Source organism: Cyprinodon tularosa, unplaced genomic scaffold (genome assembly GCF_016077235.1).
Source record: "Cyprinodon tularosa strain WSP-4 unplaced genomic scaffold, ASM1607723v1 ctg703, whole genome shotgun sequence".
In the NCBI taxonomy this organism is placed as follows: Eukaryota; Metazoa; Chordata; class Actinopteri; order Cyprinodontiformes; family Cyprinodontidae; genus Cyprinodon; species Cyprinodon tularosa.
In genome coordinates this window covers 123,979-142,500 of record NW_024039456.1, presented here as the reverse complement: position 1 = coordinate 142,500, position 18,522 = coordinate 123,979, and the positions used below count along the sequence as shown (strand labels likewise).

Sequence of the window (18,522 nt, the reverse complement as noted above, 5' to 3'; positions counted from 1 at the left end):
ACAAACTGACTGCGAAGCATAAGTCAGTCTGGTACAGCAAAACACTGTGTGGTCTAAAACTGACTGGACCAATCACAGCATGGCAAGTGAGCCCATTATGCAACAGGGCTTTTCTGTAACTGCAACAGTCAAGTTTGCAGCTGCAACAGAGCGAGGTTTATATATATATATATATATATCTTTTAATTTAACTGGCTGCTGTAAGCGCTTTTCTTTTCTAAAGATGTTTTTGTGCCAAATCATTTGAAATTAGGCTCTACCTGCTTCTTTCCATCCTGATATGTGGTGAACATGGTGTAAGTCAGTCTGACTGGCCAGGCTAGAGCCGATAAAGGCCCCCAAATGGGATTGTAATGACTTATTAAGGTCTGATGCCAGCAACTCAGTGCAAAGTGGGACTCATGTGAGTCGTTGTCTTTGAATTTAACCAGATTATCTTAAAATGAATATCTGACCCCTTTAACTTTACCATTTCGAGGTGTATTTAGAAAAACAGAGGGGGTGTTCTATTGTTGGAAGTCCATTGGTAAGCTCAGGCCAAGTCAGTACCCAACTAACCTGAGTAAAGCCAATATGGCCTCCATAACAAATGTTTGCAAAGAGTTTAACATGAAGGCTCATTTTAAGTTCTGAATATGTCTTTTTAACCTACTGTGCCTCACTTGCTTCATGTTTTTGCTCTTTGTTTCTTTCCTCTGTCATCTTTGCTCACGGATTGTTCTTTTTCGTGTTCTGACAACAGTTCGGTGCAGGAGTGCCAGCGCTCCAGCTTTAGGTACTGTATGTCCTCACAGAGACTCAAAGGTCAACATTATTCATCCAGAAGAATTGATCCAAAACACTGACGCTCCTGTGCTGAAGTCAGGGAAACAAAAACAGCATTAGCTGCTGAAGGAAACAGGATTTTCCATGTCAGGGTAAAGCCTCCAAAGAGAGCAGAGTCAGGTTGGGTGAACGTTTTCCCCGAGGATCACTGAGGATTAAGCCAGGATTAGTAGGACTCCCTCATGACTCAAGAGGGCTCTTTAAGATAAACCCTGGCTCTTTCTCTGACATCAGCATTTGCTAAAACTTTTTAGTTGAAGCTATAAGCTCATAGCCAGCACACTGTTTCCATCCTTATGAAACCAGAGCTTAAAGTAGGAGGGGAATCAAAGGGGATGCATGAGAGGATGAGGAGTACACACTAATAGAAAGTGCTTGTATAGGGAACCAACATAAACAAATGTTACATGAACTTAATTCTCTGTTTCCTGTCCTCATGCAGTCTGCTCTGTCGGCCAGTTTAAAGAAAGTCCAGAAATAAACAGAAGTAAAACTGAATATTTAAATTTTAAATCATTCTGGCTTAAACATGTGTATAAATGTAGTTTTATCAGACCATATTGTCCCAAAAGTTAGAAAATTTCTATTTGAATTAAAACCCTGTCTTAAAATCGTTATTTTATGCAGGCTAGTTAGTTATACGTCGGCTCGTACACCTAAATTCGGCCAATCATATATCAACTTATGTATATGTCTTAAGTCGCAGCTAATATACGCAACGGTTGAAACCAGAATCCTTTCCTTTCCCATTGAGTTGCGTCCCAGTGTTCACGGGGATGGACGTCTGTGTCTTCGGCAGGCGTAGAGCTAACAGAACTGGCAGCGTTGCGAGGCAAGGGCTCAAACATGGACGGCTGGAAGCCTTCTACACCAAACCAAGCTTCTGCCGCCCTGGCGTCCTCTTCCACAACATCTTCGTCCCCGCTTTCCTCCTCTAAATAAAACAATTGTATGATTGAGTGTAGAATATTCTGGCTGGCTCGCCAAATATGGAAGCAGCTATACTGCCTTATATATCCTTATTCGTGGCCTTATAATCCTAGCAGTACATGCTGAAGTATGAGTCTTAGCAATGATCAGATCCCTAATGGCTGATTCGTACGCAATAAGATGATATATTAAGAGGTTTTTGGCATAAACAGAGAACGTCAGTATAAACATTCTTTCCAGTGTCAGAGCAAACTCTGGTTTCGACCAGCACACATGAATTCCAGTAAAAGTTCAACAATATTTGGTTGTGCATGTGCATCTACGTAATGCGATATTGTGACTCTAAAACAGCCTGAGATGAAATGAAAGTTGGGGAGAAAACTGAGATGTCTGACGATGTAGCGCTGAATTTATGAAGTGTTGAAAACAGCAGTAGGAATTCGGAATTAAAATAAATATTTCCCCCCTCCGGTGGATAAAATGATATGAATCGCGTTCAAGTGTCCTTTTTTCTGTCATAAGGGAATTCTACCAATGAGCTTGCACAGGAGGAGACTCATCCACGACCTCCGACACTAAACTCTCCTCCTCTTGCATGTTTCCGCTGTCCATAGCGTTCCTTGACAGCGTCGTTTCTAAGTCACCAATTTAGTGCTACTTGGTCCCAATGGAATTTCCCATTGGGAACCTACTAGCACTAAGTTGCTAACTGGTTAGCAAGATGCTTCCTACAAACCGACCACAACCAAACTTGCTTGTGAACCTTTCATCAATCACATTCACTATATTCAGTCGTGTAAAGTCGGGCACCACTCGGGAGAATTCGGAAATGCAACGATTGAAACAGCTGCTTCCCTTAGACTTCAACACTAGTGGTTGCAGCTTAAACTCTGTTCTAAAACTGTGAGAAAACGAGCTGCTTGTACCAATCAGAGGCTTATAGATGTGCTTGTCATAATTGTGAAAAAAGCAGCATTTGCACAGCATTTGTTTTAAAGATGAAGTACGTGATTAACGCTGGCCTCTGCTCTCTCCTCGCTGCGCTTATCGCCACGGTCTCAGGATCTCCGGGGAAACATGACCTCTATAATGTTGGTGGGTACAGCATTTCAACCCAACAAAGAGTCTGTAAACCAAAAGTAGCTGAGGAAATCTGCTTGGAGTGAGGGGGTGTTGTGTTTAAGTTGATGGAGTCGAACCAGTTTTTAAAAACCGGCTGTTAAAAACTGAGTTAAAGGAAAAAGATCACCAATGGGAAAAGTTGCAAAACATCTGGCTTCTTGACATTCCCCTTCAGATCCTGTTCATGCTGGTGGTAAAACTGTGTCTAAATGTTTGCACACTGAAGCCTTCGATTTTACCTTATATTTAGCATGCTTTCTACATGCATGACCCCCTAAATGGAGGCTGTGGTTTTATTTAATTTGTTAATTTGAGTCTGTTTGAATGCTTTGCACATCTTTGCTGTTGTTTGTTTGCATATTTGAAGTGCAATTCTGTTACTTTGAGGATTTAGCTTATTAGGCATCATTTTTTCTATCGTGTTTTTCTGTTTGTTGCTGGTTTCTGTTAGCATGGTCACATTGCATCTCATCCTGATCTTTTTTTCCCCTTGTTTTCAGTTCATTTTCACTTTCAGCATCGATCTGAAGTTTGTTTACAGAATTAATGTGTTTAAATGTGTTACTTAGAAAAAGTAGACGATGGACAGCCCTTGAATTTTGTTGCAGGTTATTGTCTTCAATCTCTTGTCTCCTCTTCAGAGCATGAGATGTTCTTTTTTGTTCAGTCCAAGTAAAAATAATCAACTGAAACGAAAATGGATTGAATTCTTCTTTTCTTTATTTCTGTCAGACCATCCGGCGGAGCTTGAGGAGCGCATGCTATCTGATCAGTCCCCGCTATCCTCTGGACTGGACTCAGGACAACAGTCGCCTGTCTCTCCTGAGAAAAGGAAGAACCACAGAGGCATTAAAAAACTCTGGGGACGGTAAGAATCCAACCTCTGATTATTCTCTCAAAGTAAACCTGGACGTAGAAAATGGACAAATAGAAATGAAGTGTCTCTGCTGTGTGGAGGATTCGCCGCAGTCAGTCGGGCAGCCCAGTTCAGCTTCATGATCCGGAGCTGGGAGACTTCAAGAGAGGAGGCTTCAGAGCGACAGCTGGGCCGAGGCTGGCCCGTCCAGGGAAAACACGGTACAACAACACGCTTATCAACTTTCTTATCGGGTCCATGTTTCATTTATAATGACGACTCTTAAAAGACTGAAGGGAAAACAAGTTAAAGGAATAGTACACCCAAAACATGATTAGCCTTCATTTTCTACTCACCCCCATGCTGAACAATGCGCACTTTCATCTGGTTTGGTCTGCCGCGGTTTCCGTAGACTCGTGAACGCGCTTTTAGGAAATCCTATACACTACTGTTTATGCTCTAAAAACATTCTAGATGACTTCGTTTCGAGTAAATTATGGACGCTACCCTCTCAGGACACTTGGAATACATTGGACGAGCAGTATGGAGGAATATTGACACGTTTTTTGTGGACTTTTATGGACCTTTCTGCCTCGGGCGCCATAGACCTCCATTATTTGAATGTCAGCAGACAGCAAGAAGCCTCCCAGATCTCCAGATGCATTTGAGATATCAAAAAAGTACTCCAGAGTGTTGTTCAGCATGGGGGTGAGTAGAAAATGAAGGCTAATCATGTTTTGGGTGTACTATTCCTTTAAAGTGTTGCATGGAGACGACATAATCTCATTCCTAAAATTTATAACTGGTATAGATTCGATGTTTCAACCCAGAGGTTTGGATTCATCCTGGTTCTGGTGTATCACACCCATGCATACATTTAGGGAACCCAGGGGTCCCCTAAATAGGGCCGGGAACCCACGGATGTCACGAGACACCCAGCAGGGGGTCACTAGATGGATTTTACAATCATTGCACTGGAAGAAATGGAAATCTAGATAGTAATTTTTTTTTTTAAATAAGTGCATTTGTTCTAGAATTTTTGACATAAAAGAGACATTTTGCAAATGGAACAAGACAATTGAGATCTAAACTTAAAGAACATTTTTCACATACAGAGAGAGAAATAAATATAGAGAGGTAATCATGAGAATTTTAGAGGATCACCAATCTGTTGCATTTTTATTCATTTTAAATCAGTCCTAGTTGTCTTTATCCATGCTGGGTCAGATCCTGATGTTTGAAAAAGAATGCAGGCAGAATAAAGCATTAGCCTCGCTGCATGCAGTTAGCCAAGCCTTGTAGCTAAACCAGGTCCTGGAAAAGGATGTTTCTTCCGCCATGTCTCTCTCTCTCTCTCCAATGCGTCTCCAGTTTCTGCAACTTGACATGTCAATCATCTGCAAAACGTCTCCACTGAGGCGGGAGGTGGTGAGCAAATTCATTTCCTGTCACCCCAGGGTGCAGATCTCCATCACCCCGAGCTCTCCTATACCTTTGTATTGCAGAGCAGCTACTGCGCGTGTAAAACTTTTCACGGGAGTCAATGGGCAAAGATTTTTGCGCCCTAGGACGGAAATGTGTCATCAATCTGATGAAAAATTATGTGACGCTTTACTCCTCATTAAAGATTATTTATCTTGAACATCTAAAAAATATATATGAAAATATTTCAAAATATTTAACATTTTAATTTAGAATTAAATTAGAAAAAATATATATATTTTTTTATGTCTTAATCAGGGTCATTGGGTGGGTGGGGCGGCACCCTAGCGCCCTCTATTGACCAGCCGCCACTGGGTGATAGATTAAACTTTCTATTTTATTCTGGTTTTAACTTTGGCTTCTCTTCCCTTCCATATGATCAGAGATCTGAAGCTGCCATTTTCTAAGTGGAACACCGAGCAGGTTTGCGACTGGCTTGAGGACATCGGACTCGGTCAATATGCCCTCCTCGCTCAGCAGTGGGTCAGCAGCGGTCAGACTCTGCTCGCGGCTGCTCCTCACGACCTAGAGAAGGTACGGCACACACAAGTATTCCTTTTAGATTTTCTGCTTTTCCAAAGCCATTTATGTCAACTGCATGTTTACTTGTCTGTGTGCAGCTTCTCCTCAGCTTTTTTCATTTCATATCTAGGGCAATCTAAGATGTCTGCAGGTGTATCCGTTTTCAGCTTATTGCTTCTCTGTCAGTCTGATATTTAACTACGCCTGTCTCTGCTTTTCAGACGGCTCTTTAGTTGCGCCCCCATCAATGGGAATTTTACAACTAATAATGACATTTCTGTCTCTTTTATAAGCATCATAATAATTAGTCAAATCAATCTGACTGTGCTTTGGTTCTCAGATAATCTGTTTGTGTGGGTTTTTCTGTCTGTCTTCAGGAGCTGTCAATGAAAAATCCCCTCCACAGGAAGAAGCTCCAGCTGTCCTTAAAGAACGTCTCCAGCAAACAGCAGGAAAAATCAGCAGAGCTCGATTACATCTGGGTCACTCGTACGTGATCTCTACTCTGTCGTATTGAGGTTTTTCTGAGGACTTTCCTCATTAAATCCTCTCTGTGCGTTTTTTTTTCCAGGTTGGCTCGATGACATTGGCCTCCCCCAGTACAAAGACCAGTTTAACGATGGGAGAGTGGACGGACAGATGCTGCAGTACCTCACCGTGGTGAGTTTCACTGAGATAAAGCTGGATGGCGTCTCTTTGCGTTCGTTCTTCCTGCTCTTATTTTGCTCTTTGCCTTCTTAGAATGACCTTCTGTTCCTCAAAGTGACCAGCCAGCTGCACCATCTCAGCCTTAAATGTGCCATTCATGTGCTTCACGTCAACAAATTCAACCCCAACTGCCTCAAACGCAGACCTGGAAATGAGGTACATGATTCATCTGTGCGAAATATAAATCCTTAATTTAAACCTTCTGGTTTTTATTTAAATCTGTGAATTTAAAGGAGGATTTCATATTCGTGTTTAAATTTGCTTTATGCCGTAAAAAATGTAAATCCCTAAAGTTCAACTCACACTTTTCTTTTACGACAAATCTCATAAAAGAACAGTATAGATTTAAACAAGTGGCTTCTAAACTCTAAATAGTTTACAAGGTCCAAACACTTTGGTTAACATAGAATTCAATAACCTTATAAGGTTCTTTCCAGACCACAAAAGGACCGCAAAATTTCTTCAATGATTCAAAACCGTACTAAAAAGTTTCTATTCATACAGATAATGTTTCTACCTATCAATATTCATAGCCAACAATATCTACATGAATATAGGGCCGCAACTAACAAAAATTTAGTCAATTGATTAATTAATTAATCGATTAATAACCTGATTAACAAAGTTTCCTTAAGAAAACTTTTTCCTACATTACAACAGGTGAAATTAAAACTTTTCCACTTGTGGAGTTCTGGATAGAGCATACTGACAGAAGAAACATTTTTTTTTTTTATCTTAAATTCAAAATATTTATATATATTTTTATAGTTTTGGTATAATTACTGCTCTAAGTGGGTTTCTCTGTCAGCTAAAGACATGTTTACAGTCTCTATACTCCAGTTAACGATGAATTGATTACTAAATTAGTTGAAGAATATTTCAATAATGGATTACTCCAAACAACTCTTTCAGCTCTATATGAAAATGTGAAGTGATTGTCAGATGAGGCTGTGTTGAAGAATGTGTTGCATAATAGTTAAAGTCTTAAAGTCCAAAATTAGCATTAAATGCTCAGTTTTCCAGGCATGGCAATTTGCTGACTCGGCAAATCTGAGCCAATGTGCAATTCACCCAGTGGTGGTGTGCATCCTGTTAGTTTATGCTACTTTGTTTAAATGTATTATAAGAGGACTAGTATTAAGGTTGATTATGTTCTCATGTCTCCTTGTACCTCAGTGTGAGTTCAGTCCCAGCGAAGTGGTCCAATGGTCCAACCACCGAGTCATGGAGTGGCTGAGATCGGTGGACTTGGCGGAGTATGCTCCCAATCTGAGGGGCAGTGGTGTTCATGGAGGGCTAATAGTGAGCATCTTTATTCAAACGATTAAAGACAATCATGAATCCAAATCACACTCCGCTCACTTTGCTTTTCCTGATAGATGTTGGAGCCTCGGTTTAACTCCGACACAATGGCCATGCTGCTGAACATCTCTCCTCAAAAAACCCTGCTGAGGCGCCACCTGAACACCAACTTCAATAACCTAGTGGGGGTTCAGGCGCAGCAGGAGAAGAAGGAGTACACCGAAGCAGCAGGATATTCCCCACTCAGCATCACCGCTAAAGTCAAGGTAAGAAAGCATGGAATGATAGATCTGTTCTAAAACACACCCAGTTCACCGATTTCCTTTTTAATGTGTGAAGAAAAACACCTTGATCTGTGCAGAGACCTCTGCATGTCAGCTCAGTTTAATCTATGAGCCCTTCTTAGTTTAATGCTGCAAACTGAATCCTGGACTCCCCAGCTTTTTCCTCTCCTTTTTAAGACGCTGAAATCTCAGCTTTGAGTCGCTCTGTTCTTCAATGAAACATGCAAGAATAATCCACCAGAAAACTTGAAATGGAAACATTTATGGTGCAAAACCTTTGATGTTTTTAAAGCTCCATGTTGACATAAGAGAGTTTAAATCCCTCAGAAACAGATTTATGAGACAGATTTGAACTGTCATCAGTTAAAGAAATTACTAAAAGTTTTTTTATTTATTTATTTAAATTTGAAAGTAATGTATTTCGGAAAATTAGCAAATAGCAGAAATAATGGTAGATTTCTGAAAATATTTCAAACAACCACACAATAGCGATTGGTTACAGGTTGGACATAAAATTTAATTAAATCTTCAGTTCCAAACAAATCTTATTCATTTGAACATAAATAGAAGCTTATAAAATATATTCAACGTAATTACTTTGTCAATTTAACTATCCTGAGATCAGACATTTTTATTATTGATTCATGTAAATTCGGAAAAAAATGGTCGTTAACGCAGGGTTCGAATCCTTTCCTATGTCCCTCCCCCTCTCTCAAAACCTCTCTCCTGTCAGCCTACTGTCGAAAAAACGAGCCACTAGTGCCGTAAAAACTCATAGAAAAAAAAAAATCTAACTATACAGAGACTGGAACCATGAAACTTCGGTCAAGGTTTGTCGACAACAAATACTTCAGTTGGATCAGTTGCAAAGTATGAAAATGATGAAAAGCACCTCATGCCTACCAATAATCTGAGGATCTGTGATGCTGTGGGACTGTTTCTTTTCTGAATACTTGTTTAAGTGCATGGCTTACTTTTGACTTTAAAGACTCTTGATGATCAAAACAGACTTTTAAAGAGAAACAGTTAAACATCCATCTCCAACAATCTAATATTTTATAGTTACTCTTGCAGTAGCTTCTGGACAACATTTCTACCAAAACAGGCTGGTCTGTAATTGTAGCATCAGTTCTTTGTTTAAAGCATAGTTACTAGTGTTTAAATCTTAAAGGTATAGTGGAGGATTTTAACATCCCTGTAGCTGCCCAGAAGCCCATTTCTCATTGTGCAAACTCTGTTTAAAAGTTGCCCTTTGCATCACTCGTACAAGCTTACTTTCCAAAAGCAGATTTGCAATTTTTCCCTGAGCATAACAGACCTCTGCTACCCAGCCTGGACCCACAGAGAATGGTTTTATCAAATATGGAGCAGAAAGCCTTTTACCACAGCTGCACAAAAGTCATTAATCAAAGAGACCTTCAGAACTGGCCATTCTGCATCTGGACTGAAAAACTTCATGAAAAAGCACCTTAGTGGAGGACTTTACACAAGCCTCCGATCAAAAAACCAACTGGCACGATTTTACACGGTGCCATCGCCACAAACTCGTTTTTATCCGTTATTAATCGGGGTGTTTTAAACGAGTGTCCATTCTGCGGTCTGTCTGAAAACATGTTCCACGTTTTTTATGGAATGCACAAGACTAAAGACAATTCTTAGCCTTTTAATTAGTGTTTTTAGTCTTTTTGGAACAAACACTCTTTTTATAGGAGGAGTTTGCCTAAAAAAAAGGAATAAGCCAAATTAAAATTTTATAAGCAAAGATGGCCGTTTACCTGTGCCGTAGAAACAGACTGCAGGAGGGAGGTCACCTTGATGCCGTGGCTCTGTGGAAGTGCAACGTTAAAGCCAGAATAAAGCTGGAGTTTCACTTCCACAGAGCCACACAGAACATGGCGGATTTTATTCAGTTGTGGGGTTTTAATAACATTTTATGTGACGTGTCAGATGATTAACTACATTTTAACAAGCTCCACATTTAACGATTTTTAGCTAACACTTGTTTTTACCTTAATAGTGATTTTTAACTGACAAACTGTGAAAATGGGGATGAGCATGTAGGACGGCCTTATGTAACACATCACCAGAATGATTGAAAATTAGGAGGACCATTTATTTTGCTGATCCACCCAGAAATAAAATACCCTCCACTATACCTTTAAATAAAACCTTTTAAAGAATTTGAAAAAATGTCAGAAAGTTGTATTGTATAAAGAAATTTAATTTAATTAGCACATGTTCTCCTATCACCTACAGTTTGGAAGAGTAAAACTGTTTTTCTGTCTTTGCTGCAGCCAAAGAAGTTGGGCTTCTCTAACTTGACGGGCCTCAGGAGGAGACGGACGGACGAGTCCACAGACTACATCTGTCCCGTAGAGTCTTCCTCGCCTGAGTCGGGACAGTCTGTAGCCAACGGGGTGCAGATGCGCCCGTACACCGGCTTCAGGGGTCTGAGTCCCATCCTGGACCGAGAGCTCCCCCGGGACCAGGTGGGGCATGAGGAGAGAAAAACTGACGCATCTCCATGACAACCCCAGAGATAACTCTATGGACACTCCGAAGTTTCCCATCAGCCAATCAGATATCCCCTACTGCTGCTTTGCCTACTTTGCTCGCAGCCTGACCCCTTCCTGCTCGCTTCGACTCCATTTCCAACCCCGTGCCTTACTCTAGCAGAGACTTGGACCTACCCTGATAAACCCAACCAACCTACAGTCATCCTGCAGGGTGCTATTTTGTTCTCGACTTGCAGCCAGATGCCTCACTAACCCAACCTCCACCTCAGACCTTAGACTTGTGCCTAACAACCCAACCATCCCATCATACTAGAACAAAGCCTTCCTCTTGATTCCTGTTGCATCAGCTCCTAAAAGTCATGCAGCATAAACGAGCAACCTTTAATGCATCTCACACCTCCTGTAGATATTTTTTTAATCGCAGTTAACCTCTGCATGGATTTTACCTTTTATTTTCTGATCAGGCTAAGAGCAACCTGTGCAATATTATAATGAAATATATGGAGGGATTTTATTTAATATTTATGTCACTACAGAACTAATGATACTACAACGTATTTTGTTTGATACCTAAGGTGTTGATTTTTATACCATTATTTTCTTAATCATTGTAATGATATTTTTATAGCAAAGAAGATTTGCTAAACTAAGATAAAATTGTAAATGTCAAGATTTATAAAAATACTTTAAGAAAATAAATCTTGTGTGTAAAGTTTGTTTCATTCTAAACTCAGGAGTCTGTTTTATGGAAAAGTTTCTTTATAGATTAAACATGTTGTTATATGCTTCTACCATCAAATGAAAAAGGAAACAGAAATCTAATGAATTCACTGTTGCAGCTCGCTTCAGTAAACTGCATCAAGCACTAACCTGCCTTCATCCTTACCATCCTCATCACCACCGTGGCCCTTGCAGCTTCAGCAACCACTAACCAATCAGAACACCATAACATCCCCATTACAGGTAACATGGAGGTGCATGAGCATGGCTCAGAATAACTGCAGGGACAAGAAAAAAAAAAACTAGTCAGCCAACAGTTTACACTCATCACTGGTATGAATACCATTTTTTCATGGCTGACTTGTGTTTACAATTATACAGCTTTGAATCTTTTTTTTTTTTTTATGGAAGTGGGTGCACAGATTAGAAATCTCATTTAACTATTTTCAAAATCACACATCCAGGCTTAAATGCATTAATTCAATTCAGTTTATTTCTATAGCGCCAATTCACAACACGTCATCTCAAGGCACTTTCCAGTTCACCAGATCATCCAGTCAGATTGATTCAAAGTTTTCTATCTAAGGAAAACCAGTTGATTGCATCGACTCATTGACTCGGATGCAATCCCTCACATTGAGCATGCTTGTAGCGACAGTGGAGAGGAAAAATAATTTTACATCATTATTCTGTTTTCTTCCAGCATCACTCAGACTTAGACAAACTTTGTCGATTTCGACGCATACAACTTTTCAACAGTGAATGAGGATTACTATTTATAAAGTGCAGCAGTGATCAGAATGTAAACAGTGCAGGAGAAAAGGAAACCAATTTAAAGTCACGGTGCACAAGGCATTGATATGGAAAGGTTTAGTGCATCGCAAAATAAATATGGTGCAAAATGCTGCCATATTTATTTATTTACACTGCATTCATCACTGAACTCCTGGCCTAATCCTGACTGGAAAGTATTTGACTACTTTGTCTCTTAGAAACAGTTAAGGTTATTGAAACTGGATGCTATCCAGGCATCCATCTGTCTTTAAGCAGAACTTATTTTAAGATCCTCAACTCAAAGTTCCAACAATCTTCCCCTACGGCAAATATATTTGTAAAGCACAGTTTACTACAAAGACAATACAAAGTGCAAAGGAAAATGAAAGCAGTAAAGATAAAAATAAAAAAAATTATAAGAGCATGTAGCAAAGTAAATGAAACAGTTGGTCCAAAAACCTAATGATGCCTCAGTTAACAGTTTGACTTTAACGGTCAAATGCAGTTCTAAATATCCCTAGAAAAAAACAAAAAGGCAGTTGCTTCTGCTACTCTGGAGCAATAAAGGAACGATCAAGTCTGTGATTTTGTACAAAAGTATAACCTATGGTTATAAAAAAAAGCTCAAGTATCCAGGCAGAATTTGGCTACCAAAATGACTGAGATACTCGATCCAAATATAGATTTGCATATTAGACAATTTTTCTATCATGCTTAAATTATTTAATTTTAAGAGAACAAAACAAACTGTAAATAAAAGAGTTTAATTGAATCTTTAAAAACTCCAAATAGATGAGATTCGTGCCAATGATGACCGAATGTAGACTTCTGATGGGAACTGTTGAATGCATTCCAGTCTTTTAAAATGCAGAAAATGTTTCCGTCTACATCAGTGACGGATGTGTGTGTGTGTTGCAGATGGTGAACGCAGAGAGCACCATTTTAGAAATAGAAGCTTTGTCTGAAAGCATCAACAACCTCACAGTAAGCACCAACACACACGAGCTGCTGCTTAATGGCTCCTGCAGCTTGCTTCCTGTTGTCTGTAGCAACAGAAGCTCAAATCTTTCAGATGGAAACTTCAGTTGAATATTTGAGAAAAACAGCTAATCAATGTAATGCTGCACAACTGTGTGAAAATAAGGCAATAGCACTATTTTTTTTTACAAGTGAGAAACACATTGTGGTGTTTTTCTTCTCACGCTCTCAGCTGTGTTTCTTTTTGCTCGGTTCTTTTCAGGTCATCATGTAGTTTTTATCATGAAAACGGTCTCAGTCTGTAGCGACAAAGAAGTTTTACCATCTTGGAAAATTTGAGTATGGAGTGAATTTTGTTCTATTATTGTTACAATCAAATAACATGTTTTGTAAATTGAAATAAAAAAAAAATGCAATCCAGAAAGGACATTTTGAAAAACATGAAAAATAAGACTTTGAGAGAAACTTTGCCGTTTTCTTTTTTTTATTTTTTTACAATTTGTATTTGTTCACATTCTCTTTAGTTCTGGGGGCGGGCCTTCCTCTGGTGTCAGGAGCAAAGATGGATTTCTATTGGTCTGCAGAAGAGAGAATGTTTGCATTGGTCTTAAAGTGAAGAGAATGTCATCTGTGAAATGCAATTTGAAAAGAATGCAATTTGTAAAAGCTAAATCCGAAAAAAAAATTGGGAAAAAAATTAAATGTGGAAAAAATATTTAAAAAAATATATTGCAATCTAAGGAAATGTGGAAAGTTTGTCTTAAGATCTTTTATTAATTAAAACATTTTTGTAAGTTTAAAAAAAGTTTTCTTTTCTTACAGAAATTATGGAACAAAATTGACTCCATATTTGAGCCGTAATCACAAAGCTATATCTAAGCTATAGCTGTTTTAATAATATTAAAAGGCTAATTTCAATTTTAAATGAAGTATTTTGTTGTTGCTAAAATAATATTCAGTGGCTGACTTGGGATCAGTTTGAATCTGTTAGACTTCTATTATTACATTATATTAATTGAAAATTCACAAGTTTTTCTTTGGATTTTGTCAAATTACTGTAAATTACTCATTTTCTATTCATCCTTTGACCCTGACAATGGTAACGCATTGTGTGATAGATTAAAAAAACACAAATTTTAAGCATAAGTGGAAAAAAATGCAACAAAACCTAAAGTATCAAGAGTTGATCTTTCTAATGAATGTTCCTCACATTGAAGCACTTGCTCTACTGTTGTGTCCCTTGTTATTGTAGTGATACATGATTTTTTAAATCTGCCATTTCCGAATCTCAAAGCTTATCAAGTTTAATTTATGATCAAAAGCTCTAAGTTGAATTCCTGACCTGCAACTTTGGAGCTACCTCACTGTGAATATACAATTCACTTGTGCCTATGAATTGGCAATAATAAAAAGCACTTCAAACAAATACTATCAAATCAAATTTTTTATACCCCATCACACTACTGCATGTCTGCTTTGTCGTTTAATGATGCTGAAGCATTTATAATGTGATCTCCAGTGGACGAAGGCTGCCACAGACTAATTCAGGACTTCCATGATTCATGAGGGTTGCATGCATGTAGAGTTAACATGTTTTAGTTTAATCCAGTTTATTTAAATAGTGGCATTTCAAAACATGTCATCTCAAGTCACCTTAGAGAAACAATTCAGTTAGATAATACAGTTAGATTGGTTTAAAAAAAACTATCATTGAGCCCTATAACGGTACATAATCTGGTGGTACCCTATTACGTCTTTCTTTATTGGCAGATTATCTATTCCAGTTGGGTCAGCTATGATCAGATTAGTTCATTATGGCTCTTGTCAGACTTAAATGTAAATTAGGAGAACCAAGGAAGGCTGTGGGCAGCTAGAAGAAGCAACCTGGTTATAGACAGGATATGGAGAGAGAGAGAAGCGGTATTAAATGGAAGGATATTAATTAAATTCAGTTTATTTCTATAGCACCAATTCACAACACGTCATCTCAAGGCACTTTACAGTTCAACCAGATCATCCAGTCAAACTGATTGAAGGTTTTCTAAGGAAAACCAGTTAATTGGATTGACTCATTGACTCTTCAGCAATCCCTCACACTAAGCATGCTTGTAGCGACAGTGGAGAAGAAAAACTCCCTTTTAACAGGTAGAAACCTCCAGCAGAACCAGGCTCAGTGTGAGCGGCCATCTGCTGAGGCCCACTGGGGTTCAAGGAGACAGAAGCAGAGATAGAAAAATCAACTGTAAAAGGCTAAATCTAATGCGCATGTAAAGCTAAGCTAACGCTACCTATAGCTAAAACTACCTATTGGTTGCTATAAAGGTGTTTATATACACAGGAAGCCCGACATCAAAAGGTTTTGACATTATAGTTCTCAAATAATGATGTGACTTGGAATCACAATGAGCAAGCTCTAAACATAGTAATAGATCCAGATAGCGACTAATGGAAACATTGAAAAGGTGAACTGAGCGCCTTTCTCACTTGTAAGTTGGTACAAGTGGGAAAGGGGCAAATACTGATGAAGGTACACTCTCCTCAGCATGCTGAATGCTTGAAGTGGCTCTGATGGCAGGGAAACTCCTTTCTGAGGGGTCTTTGACTCAAAATGGAAACAAATTGAAAGAAAATTCTGCACATTTAAAATAGAAGCTTAAGTGACAAACAATAAATAAATAAAAAAATGAATGCCAGATGCAGACCCAATAAAAATATCTGATAATTCTCTTTAACTTAGAAACCAAATGATAATTTTCATCTTCAGAGGGAACATTTTTATAGCAGGCTAATAATGGAGGAGCGGTTTGGTTTCTTTTCACTAACAGACTCTCACAGAATCTCAATTTATTCCCTTTTTTTCAGTAAACTCTGTGGTGATTCTCTAAAAGTCAGTTTGTAACAAAAAGCAAACTATTTATTTAGAATTATCCTACTATAAACTACAGGGCATTTTCAAATTCAAGCATAAGACCTATTTTCTTCAGACAGGCTTTTATCACTATAGTTTAATGTAGAGTTTTTATTTTTGTTATCAGTATATGAATAAAACTAAGTAGTTTGTTGTGTGTGAAGGTCAACGGTGGTTGATACACTGAGTGGTTTATCAAAAAGAAAAATATTGCTCTAAAATGGTCGAATGAAAATGAGTGAGAAATCAGATGAAATCCAAAGGAAAACTTTGAAAGAGCTGAGAAATTCCCTGAGAACTATTGAACTTTTTTTTTTTTTTGGAAAGACAAAGCAGGAAGAAATCATTTCAAACTGTTGCATAGCACTTGGCATTCATATTTAAAATTACAAGTGCATTTTCTCACCTCCGTCAAAAAGTTTTTTCTTCTTAGTGTTCTATCAATAATTGATCATATAAAAAGTAAAACTCTCATTCCCAGAAAACGCTTCTGATTTGATCAGTATGGTTTTAACTGTACTGAAAGCATAAACTGATCCCAGCTCAGTTGCAAACACCAGTGCCCAACCTCTCTGACACTCCCCCACTCCCATGATGCTTTGCCTCCAGTACCTGCTGAGCCAGGAGGAGCTGCAGAAGGAGCTGAGGCGGTCACAGACGGCGCTGGTTTGAAGGATGGGTCGTCGGTTTGCTAATGCTGCAGAGCATCAGAGACCTGCTGCCAGTGCGGCCCCTCAGCCGTAACTCTGCCCTGCGGAGCCGCTTCCAATCATAACTGCTGCTTCCTCATGTAACACCCACAGAAATGGACTGAAACACTGAGAAGCACTTCTTGGATCTCAGTGAAGAGTCAAAGTTTCTTACATTTAAAGACTTTTTGCTCCTTTTTAATTCTAGCTGTTTAATGCAGCCTTTATGAATAATACTGACCACTGTGATCTGTGACTGTTGTGTCATCAGAGGGTAAACGGGTGTAGACTAGTCTGATAACATGCAAACAGATGTTGAAGACCAAAAGCAGATGGAAACACTCTAAAGTATTTAAAATAAACATAAATATGTTCTAATATAACAGTTTTGTTTAACACCCACAATCCAAACCCCACCTGCTCTTTGCTCCATATTCAAAGGTCACTGTCAGTTCATGTCGCGGGTTCAAAGATGTCCCTCCGTCTAATTATTCTGCTCTGAGGCGTTTTGGTCTTCCTGGGTATTTTCCTTTCTCTGAATTGGCTGTGTGGTAGAATCCTAGATCAGCAGTTTGTGAAACATTACGACCATCTTGTCCTGCCAACCAAGCCACATTCAGGGTCATTTCAGTTTCCTTTTTCTATTCTGATTCCGTTTAAGTTTCAGCAGGTGAACTTTTCCATGTCTGGATGATCAAATGCAATAGACTGCTATTCTTGTCTAATAAACTTTCAGTACATTCCAGCTTCACCTTTGAGACTTTGGAGGTTTTCTTTTTTTTTTTTACTAACTGGGATGTTGGTTTTCTATTAAGCTTCAGAAAATTTATACAAGATATAATGAATCAGATCTATGAAAACTCAGGTCTTGAACCCTTCATCTATAGTTTTTGTCATTTCCCAGGATATCCAGGACAATTTTAACAGGTGGGTAGAAAACCCAAAACTTTATCTCAGTCAACGGAGGCACTACTTTAACATTTCTTTACTCAAGTAAAGCAGAAAGTTAAGAAACTGCTCAAATAAAAGTTAAAATGTAGTTTATAAAATGGCTACTCAATTAACAAGTAATTATTGGATAGTAGGATTGTAACATTTGATTTAATATTCAAAATGCTGTAATCCGATGGCAAATTTTATTGTTTTAAAACTATAAAATAAGAATGAATAAAAAAAAGAATAAATAACATGCTATTCAACTGATCTCAGAATACTCATGGTGAGTAAATTAATCAGAAAGTTTTCTTGGTCAAAGTGAAAAGTACAGCTAATGAGTCAGTGTAAATAGTTACTACCTACCTCTGTATTTTAATATTCATGTTTGTAAATTTTCCAGCAAAACCAGTTTTGACGTGACTTCAAAGTCTGTTGGTAGATGTGGGAAATCATCAGGTTTCCTCTTCTAACATAGTCGTCCTTTTGAACATATTCTGCTTTTTTAGCTTTCTACCTCTGTGGGGAAAAGTCGATGAACAGGCTGGATATATAATGGAATAACTTCACAGAGCAAAAAGTGTTGGGGCACAGTAGTGGAGAATAATGATCGGGGCATAAAGGAGGCCGTTTAATCTTGGTTGCAGATGATGCAGCTTTTAAGTTCATTTTTGGTGAAATGTGAGTAAATCTGAAGTTGGGCTCAAATTCAGCCATGCACAAGAAAAAGGATCCCTAGAATGTCTGAAAAACATTCACTGTGATTGATATGCTGGAGAACTATTTATATGGACCAGTTTTTTAATAATTATGAGAGCAGGGTAAAATTAAAAAGTAGCATAAATGATTTATTTAGCATAAATCTTCCATACTGCCTTAAACCCTGGTAAAAATTACAGTACGAGTCCCGCCTAACCTGCATTTTGATGAAACTTTAATGTCTCTATCTGGATCTTCATGTCTTCAGCGCTGT

The 18,522-nt window shown here is 38.5% G+C and overlaps 1 protein-coding gene across 17 annotated transcripts in view; it reads left to right on the top strand.

Moving 5' to 3' along the window:
* ppfibp2b (PPFIA binding protein 2b) overlaps window positions 1-17,367 on the top strand; it is a 156,930-nt gene extending 139,563 nt beyond the window's left edge. For 5 of the 17 annotated variants that reach the window (XM_038268576.1, XM_038268574.1, XM_038268583.1 and 2 more), the window contains 11 exons: window positions 743-775; window positions 3,610-3,745; window positions 3,835-3,954; window positions 5,599-5,749; window positions 6,115-6,226; window positions 6,309-6,397; window positions 6,479-6,601; window positions 7,622-7,747; window positions 7,825-8,013; window positions 10,326-10,520; window positions 12,960-13,650. In XM_038268576.1, coding sequence (XP_038124504.1) covers window positions 743-775; window positions 3,610-3,745; window positions 3,835-3,954; window positions 5,599-5,749; window positions 6,115-6,226; window positions 6,309-6,397; window positions 6,479-6,601; window positions 7,622-7,747; window positions 7,825-8,013; window positions 10,326-10,520; window positions 12,960-13,130 — 1,445 coding nt within the window. In that variant the 3' untranslated portion in view covers window positions 13,131-13,650. Of the gene's footprint in view, window positions 1-742; window positions 776-3,609; window positions 3,746-3,834; window positions 3,955-5,598; window positions 5,750-6,114; window positions 6,227-6,308; window positions 6,398-6,478; window positions 6,602-7,621; window positions 7,748-7,824; window positions 8,014-10,325; window positions 10,521-12,959; window positions 13,654-16,536 lie in introns of those variants that run through there. The other 12 variants (XM_038268579.1, XM_038268570.1, XM_038268567.1 and 9 more) reach the window with 8 other exon arrangements.
* Window positions 17,368-18,522: the final 1,155 nt, after the last annotated feature.